Source organism: Notolepis coatsorum (genome assembly GCF_963971535.1).
Source record: "Notolepis coatsorum genome assembly, chromosome: 5".
NCBI lineage: Eukaryota > Metazoa > Chordata > Actinopteri > Aulopiformes > Paralepididae > Notolepis > Notolepis coatsorum.
In genome coordinates, this window is record NC_140169.1 from 148870744 (window position 1) to 148889490 (window position 18747).

Sequence of the window (18747 nt, forward strand, 5' to 3'; positions counted from 1 at the left end):
CCAAGGGGGACAAAGTAGACTACCCTGGTACTTTGATTAATGTATACTCAGTAGATAGTAAATTATTATAACACTACCTCCTGCATACTGCACCTCATGTGACACTGTGAATAATGTGAATATTCCTCAGCTAGTCAGATAGTAAATTATATTGACCATATTGATCAAATTGTTTACACTGCCTGTGTTGTCTTTTACTACCTGTATACTGTGTTGTTTTACTACCTGTACCCCTCCCCCCCTCCCCCCCATGCTGCTATGATGCCTGAATTTCCCCAAGGGGATCAATAAAGGAATATCTTATCTTATCTTATCTTATCTTCCTCAGTCGGTTCGACTTCTCGCTGACTTTGCCCTGGTTCCCGCAACACGAAGGCCGACTCCCTGTCCCGGTTACACTCCAAGGGGGCTCCAACCACTGAGGACCCGACTCCCATCCTCCCAGAGGCCAGGGTGGTAGGAGTCGTCACCTTGGGCATCGAGGGGGTGGTAAGGCGTGCCCTACGCTTCCATCGCGCTCCAGGCAATGTACCGGTTCATCATCTCTTCGTCCCCGACTCGGTCCGCTCCCGGGTCCTCCAGTGGGGCCATACCAGCCGGTTCGCCTGCCACCCGGGCGTTCATCGCACGTTCTCCTTCCTGGCTCGTCGATTCTGGTGGCCCACCATGAGGAACGACGTCAAGGAGTTCGTACTGGCCTGCGCAGTCTGCACCCGCAGCAAGGCCTCCCACCAGGCACCCTCCGGGCTATTACAGCCGCTTCCCATTCCGAGCCGTCCTTGGTCACATGTGGCGCTGGACTTCGTCACGGGTCTTCCCTCCTCCCAGGGGAACACGTGCCTTCTGACCGTGGTGGATCGGTTCAGCAAGGGGGTTCACCTCGTGGCCCTTCCCAAGCTTCCCTCGGCGGCCGAGACGGCGGACCTCCTGACACGCCACGTGTTTCGCCTCCATGGTTTTCCCCAGGACGTCGTCTCGGACCGGGGGCCCCAGTTCACTTCCCAGGTATGGCGGGCTTTTTGCAAGGGATTGGGGGCAACGGTCAGTCTTTCCTCTGGTTATCATCCCCAGACTAACGGACAAACGGAGAGGATGAACCAGAGTGTGGAGTCTGCTCTTCGGTGTGTGGCTGCCGAGAGACCAGCTTCTTGGAGCCGTTTCCTTCCCTGGGTCGAGTACTCCATCAACTCCATGGTCAGTTCCGCCACCGGCCTCTCACCCTTTGAGGTATCCCTGGGCTACCAACCGCCTCTTTCCCCTGCACAGGAGACGGAGGTGGCAGTTCCCTCCGTACAGGACCACCTCGACCGGTGCCGTCGGGTCTGGGAGATCGCCAGGACCGCGCTGCTCCGGTCATCAGAGCGTGCCTGTCGTGGGGCTGACCGGTGCCGGGTTCCTGCGCCGACGTACCACCCTGGGCAGAGGGTGTGGCTTTCCGCAAGGGACCTTCCACTTCGGTCCTCGGCCAAGAAACTTAACCCCCGGTTCGTCGGACCTTTTGAGGTTCTGAAGGTACTCAGTCCGGCGGCGGTGCGTCTTAAGCTTCAGGCGTCCATGCACATTCACCCCGTTTTCCATGTGTCCCGGGTTAATCCTGTCTCTCTCAGTCCCCTGCTGCCTCCTGCTCCGGAACCACCTCCTCCCAAGATGGTGGACGGTCACCCCCAGTGGCAGGTCCGCCGGTTGATGGGCGTTCGACGGCGGGGTCGGGGGTTCCAGTACCTGGTGGACTGGGAGGGGTACGGTCCGGAGGAACGGAGCTGGGTCTCCCGCCAGCTCATCGTGGATCCCGGCCTGATCACCGACTTCCATCGTGCCCATCCGGGCGAGCCGGGTCGGCCTGGTCGCCGGGTGGCTCCCGTGGAGGGGGGGGTACTGTGAGGTTTGGTCCGCTCCCCACCCACACGCTCCGTTCCTTTAAGGTACTTTGTTGATTAATTGCATTCCCCGCCACACGCTCCGTTCCTGTAAAGTGCCGTGTTGATTGGTGCTCTCCCCACCACACGCTTCTGGAGCAATGATCAATTTCATCCCGCAGCTGTCACAGCTTGTAATCAGCGCCCTGTGGCTTTATATACCCTGATCCCCCTACTATTAGGGATGTCCGATATTATCGGCCGACCGATATTATCGGCCGATATCGGCAGTAAAATGTGATATCGGAAAATATCGGTATCGGTTTAAAAAAAAAAAAACAATAACAATATTTGTTATATATATATCCAGTGAAGTTATTAGTTACCTGAAATTATTCATTTTTTTGGACGGGGAAACCCTTCATATATCGGTATCGGTTGATATCGGTTGATATCGGTATCGGAAATTAAGAGTTGGACAATATCGGAATATCGGTATCGGTAAAAAAGCCAATATCGAGCATCCCTACCTACTATCGATGTTGGATCGTTTTGAATAACTCCTGCATTTGCTTGTCTTCCCCGTCGCTGTTCCCTGTCTGTTGCTCTCCAGGACTTTCGTGAAGAATCCCTGTGGAGAACCTGATTCCCCGTTCGGAGCTGCGCCTCGTTATCTGCCCGCTTTACGCGTTGCGCTCTGGTGAGTTTTATTGGAAACAGTTCTTTTTGGATCACCAGTTTTTTGTGTGTTTGTGAAACACCGAAGAGATCCCGTTTTTGTTTATACTGTTCTCACCTATTTTTTGTGTTGGATTTACACTTTGGATTACCGTATTGTTTTTTCTCTGGACTCTGCTAACTGTGTGTGGTACACCGAAGATCAAGTCACTTGGATATTTATTGGATCAGTCACCTCTCTGTTTCTGTTGTGCGCTGGGCTAACTCAGATTTCTCTCTCTCTCTGTTTCCACCGGGAGTGAAAGCTGGGAGGATCTGCAGAGCAGCTTCAGACGTCACAAGCTAATTCCTCACCACCACCTACTGGGAGAATCTGCAGAGCCGCAACAATCTTCACATGCCAGATTCCCCGTTTGTTCGGTTGCTCAACTTAATTCAATCTTGTAACTCTGAAAATAAATACGCCCTTGCTTTGGCTAACTCTGAAACAACTCTCTCTGTGCCATTGCGCTTGAGGTCGGTTACAAACCCTAACATAACTTAGTACCTTAGAAACATATTGGAGTTCAAGAAGCAAAACCGATCTAGATATACTCACCTTTTGTAAAGGCTGTAGAAGAAAAAACAAAAACCTCAGTTATAAAATAAATGTTTTGCTCATAGAACAAAATAGTCTCCGTTTTAGTTTTAGTCAACTTTTAGTCTTCAATGTACAAACACTATAGGCTAAAACTGATATAAGTATACTCACCCTGTCTTAACCCTATAAAAATAACAAACAAACAAATGTTGCTCATAACAAAATAGTCAGTCAAGTTTTACCTTTAGTATTGAATGTACAAACACTAAGATATTCATGGCATAACAAAGAAAAAGATACATAGACGAACACTTCAGTTTGACTTTTATATATTTTAATTACTTAGTACATTTAAATCATATTGGGAGTTTAAGAAGATATACAAGAGATGTACTCACCCAATACACCCCCTATAAAAGAAAATAAACAAATAACCTCAGATAGCAAATTAATGTGTTCCTCATACAGTATAACACAATAGTGTGCTGGTGGTTTATTATTATAATATTAATGTGAGAGTGGTTTATTTGACAGATTAATATATATATATAGGTTTTTATCATATAATATTTGTATGATAAGTTACTTGGCTTTTATAATAAACATTTAATTAGCTATGAATTATTTATCTGGACATACATGGCATCATATCATTGTTCATGTTAAGGTTAGTCATGGATGTAGTAGTAGAATACTTACCATAGCTTAACCCGACAACAGTCTCCTCCTGCTGGTATCCATAGATGACCTGACAGATGTACAATCCTTCATCATCATCCCCTCTGAAGCCTTTCAGTGTCAGAGACACGTTACCTCTCTCCAGCTCCTGATTGATCAGACTCAGTCTGTCCTTGTAGCCCCTCCCTTCTATTGCCGGGCCATTCTTATACAGGTAAATACACTCTGTCTCTTTAAACCACCTGATTGTCATGGCAACAGCACTGGTCTTAGTAGAGAGGTGACAGGAGAGGATGACATCTTGGCCTAAAACACCCTTCACAGCGCTTTCAGTGATGAGTTGAAGGTTTTCTGTTGAATTGTTGGAAACACATTGACATGTATGAAGGAATAACTGTTTCCTATTCCTTCATAATCAAACAGATAAACAGAAGAACATCACTGAGAAATAATTTCTCCACTTAGGATTCTTAGTTCAAGTTTTAAATGCACAGTGGTCCTTTAGAGAAACTGTTTGTGAAATGTAACATACAGTGTAAAAAATCTCCAGTGTAACATAATTATCTTATATTGAGTCTGAAACCAATGCAGTGTTGGGAGGTGGGTCACTTGTTTCAGTATAATTCATCTGGTTTCAATGATTTTCTGAAAACTACCAACATGTTGAAACAGGGGTATTCTGTCTTATTTCATAATATTGTTTCAACGTGTTCATCTGCACTGAGACCTGCAACTAATACACTGGCAGTCAAAATAAAATGAAATACAAGGTGAAATTTTACCTTATAATTAGTTTACATTATTTTGTGTCTTTACTAATCATTTTCAATTGTAGGTCTTCATGAGCTATTATATAATAACATAATAAGTTATCACTCCACTTATGAAACATACATTATTATATTAAAATGATCACCTCAACTTATTAAACTAGATAGATGATAATAGTGAGATGTGGCATAGTATAAACAAAACATCAGTAACATAGATAAATAGTTGTGGTCTCACTATGTGGAGGAATTGATGTGATGCTTTGACTCCTCAACCGTTTGGAGTCTGCATCTGTAGTCTCTCCACCCACTGAAACACAAGAATTGATTTTATAGAACCAAATGCAGTAAAATAATGTTCATAATGACACTGGATGATGAACATTTTAATCTATATGCTATATATATTTGTTTGTGTGCAAAGCCATTATTGGTAAGCTACCACCTTTGCACCGCTGCTGTCCTGACCATATCTGACTCACTGAAATTACTTGCTTGTACTTAAGGTTCCTCAAGCTTGTTCTGAGCTTGGAAGGTCTGCCGTTTCTGTTCATGACTCATGAAACATCCTTCAAAGATGAATACTCTTCCAACCTATGCACAGTTCAAAGCTATGGTCACTAACCACTGTATATCAGTTTGTAATTGTTTTAGCAGATTTTCTTTGATTTATCTAAATTTCTATCATGTGTATTAGGTGATTTCCCCCAGTTTGTATCTTTGCTTCTATCTTGTGTTACTATAGGGCTGTCCCCGACTAAGGATTTAGATAGTCGACTTTGATTGGCCGAAATTTGCCAATAGTCGACTGGTAGTTGACTACCCCCCCGAATGCAAAAATCTTAAAAAATTAAAATGAATTGTTTATAAAAAAAATTATCATTCTGGACTTCCGGTTTGAGATGTTCAGGTAAGCGGCCATAGAAAAGAGCTCCCGGTCAAAGAACATCTAAAACAAAATAAAAAGTGACAATTCAATGATAAAAGAGAAAAGGAAGGATGAACACGAGAACAAGCGAAAGAAAAGCGACTCCAGAAGAAATACAAACACCGGAGAAAAGTTATCGACACGAGGAGGTGACGCAGCAGGTAAATCAAGCTAGCATGGCGCAAGACGACAGAGTAGAGGTACCCACCTGGGTAGAGGAGCTACAAGCTAGCATACAGACTAGCATGCAAGCTAGCACAATAGCTAACCAAGCGATCACGCAGAACATTCAGAATAACATCAACAGAATGAAAGAAGGGACGGCCAAAACAGAGGAATGGAATACAGAAATACAAGGAATTCTAATGGCAACATGATGAGAGAGAAGCTAACGGACTTGGAGGGGAGGTCAAGGAGAAATAATATCCGAATATGGGGACTGAGAGAAGGGATAGAAGGAGACTCGATGACCATTATGTAGACGACCTAATTCTTTATAACACCAGAAATACAGGGCAATTACATGCCAACACAGAAGCCATGTTGGAGAAAATGTGGGCAAGAAATAGCGAACCGCACACATATTCTGGGAATGTCAGAAAATAAGAAACTATTGGGAAGAGATAGGAGAGATAATAAATGAAATAGTTGGATATGAAATACCCCAGACAGGTCAAGTACCTAGGGAACTTGTCACAGAAAGAAATTCAGGGAGAACACAAATATTTGATTAAGATACTATTAGTAGCAGCCAAGAAAGTATTGACTAAACTGTGGTACAGGGTAGAAGCACAGACGAAGGAACAATGGACAGAGATAATAGAGGGGATACAGGAAATGGAGAGAATCACACATATGCTGAGGCTACAAGAGGAGAAATTTGAGTCAAAATGGGAAAAGTGGGAGGAATATAGGAAGAAAAGAAATGACATCACAGAAGAATGAAAAGGAAACAAGAATAGAAATTTGAATGTAAATAAACAATGTAAAAATAGAATGGACCGAAGAACCCATGCCACCCTTTTCTTTTCAATTTTTTTTTTATATTATGTCTTTATAATTTTGTTTGTCGAAATGTCTATTTTGTTTATAAATCAAAACTGCAAATACAAATTTAAGTAAACAAATATATATTTATCATTCTATTTCGGCTGTGGGGGGTGCTTAACCCATTCCCTGCCACCACTTTGATCATCTTATACCATTCTCTGCCAGTACTGTAAGTCTATGGAGATGTTCACCTTCTTTGCAAGGCTATAACTTTTTTAATTGTATTGCTAAATTGACATTACTATGGCCCATTCAACATCGATTATCTATCGTTCAGGATGTAGGAACGTTTAACTTTTTCATTCACACATTCATACGAAAATACCGTCTAGAGTATAAATATGTTTTCATCGTTTTCTGCAGTATTTCCTAGAACGTGAGATATAGACATAAATGCATATATTAGATTATCAAATGCTGTTTGATACCGATCAACGCTATATTAAAATGTTCAACTGTACATGGTCCTAAACGTTATGACTGATCATGCACGGGTGAACGGAGGGGGGGGGGGGGTGTCGTTTATAATTCCGTGACCGACGTTAAATGATTTATGTAGTATGGGTGATATATAGATCAGAGCAGTTTGTATCGAAAATGATAAACAAAAACGCTGAAACTCACGTCAGTCTCCTCTTAGCGTTGGACGATGACAGTGGAGCAAACAGATCCCAGTTATGTGGTGGGGATCGAGGCGATCCATTTCCGCTTTGTATATTACTAATACACGCCCAAATCATGTAGATTATTGAGTTATGGCAACGATCAATATCCACGGTGTGTGTATTGAGTCCCGCGATGATATACGAGTGGCCGGACGGAATAGGGAGACGCACCGGGATCACAAGAGATCCACTTCCGGTTGCAACTCGCCGATCAGCCACCAGGTGGCAGTATTGAAGCGTTGCAGAGTTGTGCTGGCTCACACAGCATCCGACAAGGCTCCGTGAGTGAAATATGAATACCATGGCGAAAATATGAAATATGATCAGAATCACGTCGTACGCCGTGATCTAGCAGAATTCGCATGAACTTGAAACCCGTTGTATGACGTTTTTGGTGGAGAAAGGTTTAATGTCTGAAGGAGTCGCGAAAGCATGCAATTGGTCCACTGATGGCTACAACTTGATATTTGTCTAGTGTGTTCATTAGATGGGTGAAATCCTCTTTCAGTGCCTCTGTGCCCATTTTCTTAGGCAGTTAGCCCTGCTGGTATGCGCGCCATTAGCGTTAGCATTCTAGGCCTCTTTGCTTTTGGAAAGAATGATAATTTTTTTTTTATATATATATCTTATTATTATTTATTTGTTTGCATTCGACTAAGAGGTTGGCAGTCGACTACGGCTCCTTTCGATCTATTAGTCGACTATTCTACTAATCGGGGTCAGCCCTAGTTACTACCTAAATTCAGTTTACTCCTCATGTTTGGGAGTTAGGTTAACCTCGATGATTTGACAAGTATTTCAATAGTTCACTGACATGAAGAAGGAGTTGTGCTGTGTCTCTTTCTGATTGGTGGTTTGACACCTGTTTCAGGCATTTCTTCACTCTCTGAAATACAAACATCAGAATCCATCACTGAATCATTCAAATATATAGAAACAAATAAATGTTTAATAGATCATTAATAACTGACCGGTCTGTCTGGCTACAAATCTAATCGTCAGTGTCTCAATTTCAGTCTTCTGTTGTGCTGTATAAAGATGATATTAAAATGATCATCTACACTTATTAAACAATATATACATTATATTAAAACATAGATGATGGCATTATTAAATAATGATTACCTCCACTTATTAAACAATGTACATATTTCATATTAAAATGATCACATGCACTTAAAAAAACAATATACAGATGATATTAAAATGAGCACCTCCGCATTTTAAACTATGCCATTAAAACACGTATTAAACCATATATAGATGATGATTAAAATGTATCATAGTATAAACAAAACATCAGTAACATGTAGAGAAAGAGATGTGCTCTCACTATGTGGAGGATTGCATGATATGCTTTTTGTCTTCAACAGTTGTAGTGTGGCCTCTGCATCTGTAGTCTCTCCGATCACTGAAACTGAAAAAGACTCGATGGTTAAAGAATATGTATTTTTATACAACCAAATACAGTAAAAGCATCTTTATAATAAGGATATATATATATATATATATATATATATATATATATATATAAAGAAACGTGTTTAATATATATCATGACGTGAAAGAGGAAGTCCCATGTGTCTCTTTGTGATTGGTATAGTTTGGCACCTGTTTCAGACATTTCTTCACTCTCTGAAATACAAACATCAGTTTCCATCACTATATCATTTAAAGACATGGAAACACAAATATATATTTAATAGAAATCTCTTAGCATGCAACGGCCCCACGTGGGGATGTACGAATCAAGGATCTAGGTGAAAAGTCACAAGCGAAAACAGGAAGAGAAGTCTATGAGGAAAAGGAAACCAGGAACGCTACAAAGTTTACCAAAATCGCTCCTAATCACTAATTTCTGAACAGATTTTTATGAAATCTGTACATGTACAGTACTACACAAGACTTCAGGCTATGGACCCAGGGTGTCTTTTCAGCCATACACATTTTTGGGGAAATACTACTTCTGGACTACTAACTACTACAGAAAAACTTGAGTAACAGGTCTTTCTACAACTCAAGTTCAGACCTACAGTATGTCACTCTATTTCATTAGCACTAAAAGTGAATTTTCTTTATTGTATCAGAATCTTCAGAATGCCATCTTTCAAAAGAGACCAGGCTCATGCATATAAGTATAAAGTATAGTATTTTGGATTTGCAAAAAAGTATGCAGTCCTCAAAAAACGAAAACTAAAATGACCACTTTTGGGGGCGATTGTTTAGAGGTTAAAACTCACCAGTCTGTCGGGTTGGCAATCTCATCCTCAGTGTCTCAACTTCAGTTTTCAGGCTACATATCTGTTGTGCTGTAATGACAGATAGAGTATACAGTTATTTGTAGCTTCAACAGTATTTGGACAGCATCCTCTGTATGTAGTTATATGTGAATGTCACATTAGTGATGACTATGAGTTTATAACTCAACTGCCATATGTTTTTATATCCATGTCAGATTAACAGTTTAACCTCTTAAACCCTATAGCCATATTTTCAGAAAATCACCTAAAAATACATACTTAAGTAAATGGAAGATTGCTCCACTTCTACAAGGTCCATTTGCATGTTCTTGGTATCTAGGGACATCTATGGATCTCAGGGAATGTATTCAGAGTGTCACAAATATTGTATGTCTATAGGCTTGAGTAAATTGTAATGAACCAAAGGAGAATATACATTTTCATTTTCGGTGAATAACACCATGCTAACGTTGAATGAATGAATGAATGAATGAAAATTGTATTTAACAGATTGCAGAATGGGTACAGTACAGTACAGTACGGCTCAATACACACAATTGTTAAGGGAATGCAGACCAGAGAAAGACTTTCGTCTTGTTCATGAATATGAATATAGAATATAGAATATCAGGCCTATAAATGACCTTATTATGGCCATGTTACACATTTTTGGATCGGGCCAAATCTACTCTTTCCAACGGCAGAGTTCAATCTGGATTTAGTACCACCAGGCACCCCTGACAGGGCAGCAAAAACGTGAATGAAATCTACTGTAAGTACAGTTACTTTTTTGTAATGTAAATTGCTCCGCCATTTTTCATCTGATTGAGCCACAGTATTTTTCTAACGTTCACAGAAGGGTAAAGAAACTAACTACAATCTATTTTATGGCAATAACGTTCAGGTTTGTTCGTCCCGTGAGATATGATCCCGAAGATAACGTAAAAAGATTTAAGTTCACGCTGGAAGTCAAATGATCGAAATGGGCTGGCGTGAGCTGGGAAGTGTAGTTTTATGAAATTTTAAAGCCGATCGAAAGCCGTGGGTCTCCTCGTTCATAGGACTACACACACTTATGACAGCTTGCTTTAATTCCATCTAATTCATCCGGTTTCCGTCTGGATGTGCTGAGATATTTATAAACTCATAATTTCACTAATAACACTTACATTTATTGGTAAACAAACGTAGTGCTGAAAATATACATGTTGACTGCTGTATTGACAGGGTTAGGGTATTTAGTTTTGGCTATATTGAAAAAGAAACGCAACATTAATTAATATGTTCTGTATTAATCTGGTTTAAGGGGTTAAGAACTACAGCCTTTTCTTGACATGGTCTGTTTGGATCAATCACAGCAGAAACATGTGTTTTGTGACATCTGATATGACATAACAAAAAATAAATATCAACACAGTAAAAATATAAATATTAACACAGTAAAAATATGATCTCACCAAACTTAGTGGTAATTTCATCCAGTTGTTTTTCTATCTCTGCGTTCCGTTGGGTCATTTCATCCAGTTGTCTGTATTTCTCTCTGTATCGTTGGGTCATTTCATCTAGTTGTCTTTCCTTCTCTTTGTTTTGTCTGGTCATTTCATCCAGTTGTCCTTCTTTCTCTGTGTTTCGTTGAGTCATTTCATCCAGTTGTCCTTCTTTCTTTTTGTTTCCTTGAGTCATTTCATCCAGTTGTCCTTCTTTCTCTGTGTTTCGTTGTGTAATTTCATCCAGTTGTCTTTCTTTCTTTCTGTATCGTTGGGTCATTTCATCTAGCTGTCTCTTACTCTCCTCCATCTCGTTGACAGTGTTCTGGAGTCGAGTCTCGTTCTGTTTCACTTGTGTTTCTTTGTCCTGAAGGACTCTGATCCTCTCATCCAGTTCCTGTGTGGTTTTCTTCAGTCTTTTCTCTGAGTCCTGTAGTTGATCCTCCAATGTATAATTTATTTCTTTTAGTCTTTTTTCAGATTCTCTCAAAGTCTCATTCATGTCCTCTAGTTGTTTAGTCTGTTCTCGTTGAACCATCTTGGTTTCTATATTAGGATGAGAGGGGATAAGTTAATGGGTGATTGTTTCAACATACCTGTGGAGTTGAAATTTTTTTTGAAACAAACTTCAGTGATTAACTTTTTTATTGGCAAACCACCAGTGGAGGTTATTGCATGACAACTAGTGAGGCAGTGCTTCACTAGTAATATACAGACAAGAACAAAAAAGAAAAAATAATATTATTATTAATATACATATATATATATATTTTTTTTTTATTATTATTATAATTTTTGTATTAGAAATGTTTTCATCTGTGAAAAAAACAAAGCCACTGTCTGCCTTTTTTCTTCAAAAATGTCCAAGTGACAGCTCTGAGCTCTCTGACCTGGCCTGATCCCATGATAACACATAAAGGCCAGCTGTCAATCACTCATTGCAAAAAGACTGCACGGGTTGGGCTCAGGATTTTATTTTTTATATTTAGTAGCTGTGTGGGGCGGGCCTGTGTTGATTACAGGGCATGTGAGCGGCGCGGCGCGAGAGCGGCGCGGGGAGCGGAGCGTGCTGTTTTGACGTGAGCGACGGAGTGGGTTTTAAAATGGGTCGGCGCGACTTCCGGAGCGAGAGTTCTCCTCCGCTCCAATCCGCTCCGGGCCGCTCACAGTGGTTTAACACTGATGTAATATACATGTAGTACAATGCCAAACCAACAGGTGGCGATGTACAAACATGAAGGCCATTTTCAACCAATGAGAAGGGTGAACCGTCACTCACATCCTGCTAGACCAAAGTATATTACGCCATTGTTGTTGATGTTAGCTTACATGCTAACGTGAATGGCAGCGACCATAGCATTGTGACTAGGCTAGCTACCATAGCTTAGTAGAGCTAGTTGAATGGATATTACGTTATTTAACATTGCAGAATGGGTACAATTACAATACGGCTCAATACAAACAATTGTTAAGGGGCCCAGGGGGTGTAGACTGTTGTAGTTTGGTCAAATCAGGCTAATTTACATCATGCTCCAAAAAAAAAATCTGCCGAGCGAGCTGTGGAGCGATGTGGAGTGGGGAGCGCTTGATTCGTAAATGAAGGTGAGCGGGGCGGAGCGCTGAGCTGCGTGGCTGCGGGATCAACATGAGCGATTAGCGGAGCGGAACAAGCCGTCTAGAGCGAAGAGCGGATTTCTTGTCCGCGCTGCTCCGTACACATGCTCTGGTTGATTATGAATTAATTGGCCCGCTGTGGCCTTGCGTGTGTAATGCAGGACCTCTTTAGGGGGTCTTTATTCGGCATGCAACGAACTGGACATGCAATTGGAGCGGCACACACACACCGGGATACACACACACACACACATGCATTCCTCAGAATCAGAGACACCCATGCATACCAAACTAGGCGCAGCTCAACTGACTTTGTGCCAGTCAGATTCAGGAGCTGTATGGGGAAGGAGTCTTTTCTGTATTCAGCAGCTGTCTATTGGAATAGTCTGCCCAGCGAACTGAAAATCATAGACAATGCCGTTAGATTCAAGTCCAGCCTGAAGACATGGCTCAAAAGGGACTATACCTAGACACTTAGTTTAAGGCACCCTTGCATGTTGTATGAGTCTGTATGTATAGAAATGTTAAATGGTCTATGTCAGGGGTCTCAAACTCGCGGCCTGCGGGCCAATTGCGGCCCGCGGGATGATATTTTACGGCCCCCTACTGGACATCAAAGTGTAGTGTTAATGCGGTCCGCGCACTACTGTTTGCCGAGTCGTTGCGCGAGAGTATGAAGTTTCAGGCTCATGACAGCAACGTTATGTTAGTGACTTGGTTGAAACGTGATTCCGGAGTGATATCAAGTTAAGTGGAAGCAAATGCATCCTCGCTATCTCCTCCTAATGCATGTCCCGCAGCACTGCCACTGTCTGCCTGTGTACGAGTCTGGTCCAATCACATACGCGTCCCGTCAGCGTTTTTCCCCCTCACCCACAGTCTGCGAATCAGAGGCAGAGTAGGGGAGTAGGGCGGGTCTTCACGGACTGCATGTCGTCTCTCTCTTTCAGTTCAAGTCGGAGCAGAGTTGAAAGCGCATCTACAGTAAACTCGCTCCCAGTTTTATCTCTGTGAGATAAATGTAGCTATTAGCCTATTTTCGCCAGCAGGCAGCCAGCAGAAAAATATGGCATTTTCAAAGATGGTCAGTAAAAGAAAAGTCGACTGCAATTCAAAGGTGAATGGACGGGAAAATATGCGTTCAGCCTGAGTCCCAGCCAGGGGCGTAGCTGGGCGTAGCTGGGCCCCATAAAAGAATCAATTTGTGGGCCCCCAATCTATAAAAAAATGTGGGGCATTTATTTATTGATGAAAACGCATAATATGGTTTTTACCTATTTTTTTTATAAACAGCTTTGTGATAGAATAAAAAAAATGCACAGTGCATTTCCATAGCTGTGAATGAGTCCACTGACACCACTGAGAAGCCTGAAGAACCATTCATGTTCTGAAGAACTGTTCATGTTCTGAAATGTTATTGCTAAAGATTGAGAAGATTGGATCAGTTGTACTTTTTTTTTTAATACTTGAAACCCTTTTTTTGTGGAATATTTGATGCGGCCCAGCCTCACCCAGACTCTACCTCCAGCGGCCCCCAGGTAAATTGAGTTTGAGACCCCTGGTCTATGTGATGTGTTGTGATGTCACGTTTTGTATGATGCACGTATTAAGCATCACACTCCCCCACCCCCCTACAAGGACCACAATGGAAATAAGCTCTGAGCTTTTTTGTGTATTATCCTTGGCAGTATATCCTGACTGTGCTCTTCTGTCACATGTTTATTTTTATATTGTCAAATAAAGTCATTCATTCATTCATTCATTCATTCATTCATTCATTCATTCAGTCGCCGATGCGATTGAGTCTCTGCGCCTAACCCATCTCGTCCTTGTGTGTGTGTGTGTGTGTGTTGGCGACGCGCGCCGTGGTTATTGATATTGAGTTGGAGCCTGTGTTGATTATGAATTAATTGGCTGGGGGTCTGCTGTGGCCTGGCCTCTGTGTGTGCGTGTGTGTGTGTGTGTGCACGTGCGTGTGTGTGTCATTCATTTCCTATAGTGCTGAGTGATGTGAATGTAACGTCCTAACCCAACCCCCTCCAATGTACAGTAAATGACCTAACCCAAGAATAGAGACCCTCTTCTACCAAGTATGGTTTCGTCGATATTCCATTGTACAGTTTTGCGTGTACAGTTGTACAGTTTCCCCCACCCCGCCTACCGATATAATTTCCTATAATTTCCTTTGTTGTGAGGGACCAGATTGGGAGACAGTAAGATATTGGTGAAAGAAAAATTGCATGTAGATATGTGTTTGAAACAGTGAGGGTGAGAAATGGTCTGATGATCTGGCTGTAAACAAATAGTTTTTGATTTGCCTTCTTGACTAAGCTATTAATGTGATGTTTGTAAGTGAGGCGTGTGTGTCAAGAGTTACTCCAAGGTATTTTACTAGTGCCTGTTGTCTTTAACTGTAGTGTCTGTCTGCTGTCTTCATAACCACACTGTGTGTCTGTACTTCTTTATTACTTATATATATATATATATATATATATATATATATATATATATATATATATATATATATATATATATATATATATATATATATATATTTTTTTTTTTTGTATCTCTCCCGTCCTCCCCAATATTTTTAACTCACAGCCACCACTGACACACACATTGGGGGATGTTTTAAAAATATAATTTAACATATAATATAATAATTTGTGCTTCACCAAAAAATTTGGTCAGCAGCCGCCACTGCAAATCACTATATTCAATCTGTCACAGTATACTTTAATTAAAACAATGTCTCCACCTTCTCATCCAGATCCTCTCACTTACCAAGCTGAAGAGCTGTTTCTGATCTTCTCTGCTTCTGCTCCACTGTCTCTTTCTCTAGGTACCGTTCAGTTTTCACTGTTTACAAAGAGAGAGGTTAGTTCTATGTTTTAAAGGAACAAACATGAATTAATTTGCCATCTTCTCCAGAGTCAGACAAGAACATATACTATTCTCATCGGTGTGCATGCAGTACAGAGAGAGATACCCACACAGCATGCTAGCTAGTTTACACAATGACTGGGAGTGGATACGGACCATCATCCTACCGTCAAAAGTAACAAAATACACTTTCCAACAACTCCAAAACTGTTCTATTTACATGTTGTGACTTGTGTAAAAAAATATCGGAAAATTACAACATGTAAATAAGACAGTTTTGGAGTTGTTAGAAAGTGTACAGTATTTTTTTACTTTTGAAGTTTTGACAGTGTCCTTTTTCCAACATGGAAACCATTAATGGTCTGTAAGAGTGCATTTAACACTGTAATGGGGCGCGCAACAGAAGTAGTAATCCTTATCCTGGCCATTTCAGTGTACAAGTCCCCATTGTAAATAGAACAGCTTCCAATGGTGTAATCCACTAAATCACATCGCAGATTTTGTGTCTTGATATCAGGCACACGGCTAGTACCAGCTTTTAAACTCAAATGAAAGACTGTAAGATGCACATATTTAAAGGGGGGAGGAGGGAGGGAGAGAGAGAGAGAGGGAGGGAGAGAGAAACGGAGGGAAAGAGACAAGTTTAAAAAGCTGCAGTTTCAGTCCCCTATATATTAGTACTTAAAGTGCAACTTAAATCATGTAGATTTTAATATATACTAAATACACAAAGGTTTAAATAAAAAATATAGCTATATTGAATTTATTTATATTTGTTGTTGTTTCTTAGATTTTTCAAAATAGATAAATATGGTAATATATAAATAACTGTTGTACCTGTCTCGTTTTCACCAATACAAAATTATTGTCCCGTTTTTATTTAATTAATTAATTAGTATAAATATATCTGCTGATTAATCAGCTTTTTCCTACTCCAAACTATCGTTATTATATTAGCCTTTATCTATATCTCACAGTACAGTATGGTATTATAAGTTACTCACTCAACTCCAACCCACACATCTGCTCTATTTGTGTGCTCTGGTAAAATAGTCTTGAATGTACAAACACTATCAGATATTCATAGAATATATAACAAAATATAACTTGAAGGTCACTTAACTTATTAGAAACCTATTGGAAAGGGCGCTCTATAGTAGCACACCATGTAACGCGCTGCGTTGCGAAACGGCCAACCCGGGTTCGACTCCCGGACCCGCCGTCCTTTGCCGAATGTCTTCCCCTGCTCTGTCTCCCATTTCCTCCTCTCCCTCTCTCTCTACCGGACTGCCCGGTAGTACAAACCAATACAAATCTACAAAAACATAAAAAATTATAATAATAAAAAAAAAACTATTGGAGTTCAAGAAGCAAAACTGATCTAGATATACTCACCCTTTGTAAATGCTGTATGAGGGGGAAAAGGTTATACAATTAATGTTTTGCTGTATATTTTAACTTTGACATTTGAAACATATTGGGAATTGAGAGAGAAAAACATATATAAATATACTCACCCTGCCATAACCCTGTAAAAATAAACAAATCTCTTTATAAAATGAATGTGTCACTCAGAACACAATAGTCAAGTCAGTTTTACCTTTTAGTATTGAATGTACAAACACTATAAGATAATCATAGAATATCAAAGTAAAAGATACCTAGAAGATCACTTTTAGAAGATTGATTTTTTATTTACTTAGTAATTAAATCATATTGGGAGTTTAGGAAGAAATAAAGATCTACTCACCCAATACACCCCCTGTAAAAGAAAATGATAATAAACAAATAACATCAGATAGCAAATTAATGTGTTCCTCATGTAACAAAATTGTGTGCTGGTGGTTTATTTGACAGATTAAACTTGTGAGATTTATTTGCAGGAGAGATTAAACTAGTTTATGTGGTAGTGCTCATGTCTAACAAAATGAAGACTCAGAGCAGGCCCCTGCATTTGGCCCGGCCCTACAAACAATGCCAGAAACACATTTAGAAGAAAAGAAAAAAAGAAGATATCATATAATATTTGTATTTGATAATAAAGTTATTCAGCTTCTAAAATAAAAATGTCTTTAGCTATGAATTATTTAAAATGTTGCTTGAAAATTGTCTGGACATACATGGCATCATACCATTGTTCATGTCAAGGTTGATAATGTAGCAGTAGAATTACTTACCATAGCTTAACCCCACAACAGTCTCCCCCTGCTGGTCGCCATAGACGACCTGACAGATGTAAACTCCTTCATCATGATCCTCTCTGAAGCCTCTTAGTGTCAGAGACACGCTGCCTCTCTCCAGCTCCTGATTGGTCAGACTGGTCAGTCTGTCCATGTAGCCCCTCCCCTCTATTGCCAGACCATTCTTATACAGGTAAATACATTCCGTCTCTTTAAACCACCTGATTGTCATGAAAACAGCACTGGTCTCAGGAAAGAGGCGACAGGAGAGGATGACATCATGGCCTATAACACCCTTCACAGCGCTTTCAGTGATGAGGTGAAGGTTTTCTGTTGAATTGAAAGAAAAACATATTGACATTTATGTATGAAAAACCACAGTTTACTATTATTCATAATCAAACAGATAAACAGAAGTACATCACTGAGACATTATTTGTCCACTTCACATAGGATTTCCGTCTGTCGTTCAAGATTTAAACAGACAGTGTTCCTTTAGAAAGGTGAAATGTGGGGAGTTCCGGTTCCGGGTCGAGGATGTGAAGTCGCACTCTGCTACGCTGCTACTCCCTTTTTTTTATATTTTAACTTTAAAAGCCTCTTTTTATACTCTCAACTCGGTTAAACCTTTATGTATACATCACCTTAGGTTTCCTACTAACTATTTTGATTGAAAACCACAATGAAGAAATCAACGAGAAGCGAATCAAAGAAAGACGACGTTCCCACTGATATGATCGCCATTGCTAAGCTAATCGAAGAGCTCAGGCAATCCTTAACGGACGGTGTACAATCCTTAACCAACCAGGCTACCTCTATCTCTGGGCTGCGGTTGGTGAACATGCTGGGCGTCTGACCACTGTGGAAGCCGGCTTGAATACTTGGACTGACACGGTGGACGTGATAGATGCTAGATGTTTGGCTTTAGAAGAAAGCAATGATAAGCTAAAGGCTAAGCTAACCGACGTCGAATCCCGTATCCGTCGATCCAATATTTGCATAATAGGACTGGATGAGTCCGTGAATAGTGACCAACCCAATGTCTTGTTTGCAAAGATACTGGTTGATATTCTGGGGGAGGGGATCCTCCCTATGACACCCGAATTGGACCAGTGTTACAGAGCCGGTGCCAAAG

At 40.8% G+C, this 18747-nt stretch overlaps 1 protein-coding gene across 1 annotated transcript in view; it reads right to left on the reverse strand.

The window, feature by feature from the left end:
* Nucleotides 1–17766, reverse strand: part of LOC311228422 (GTPase IMAP family member 4-like) — a gene marked incomplete at both ends in the record, with an annotated part of 43952 nt that extends 26186 nt beyond the window's left edge. The window contains one exon of the mRNA XM_084314329.1: nt 17610–17766. Coding sequence (XP_084170455.1) covers nt 17610–17766 — 157 coding nt within the window. The remainder of the gene's footprint in view (nt 1–17609) is intronic.
* Nucleotides 17767–18747: the final 981 nt, after the last annotated feature.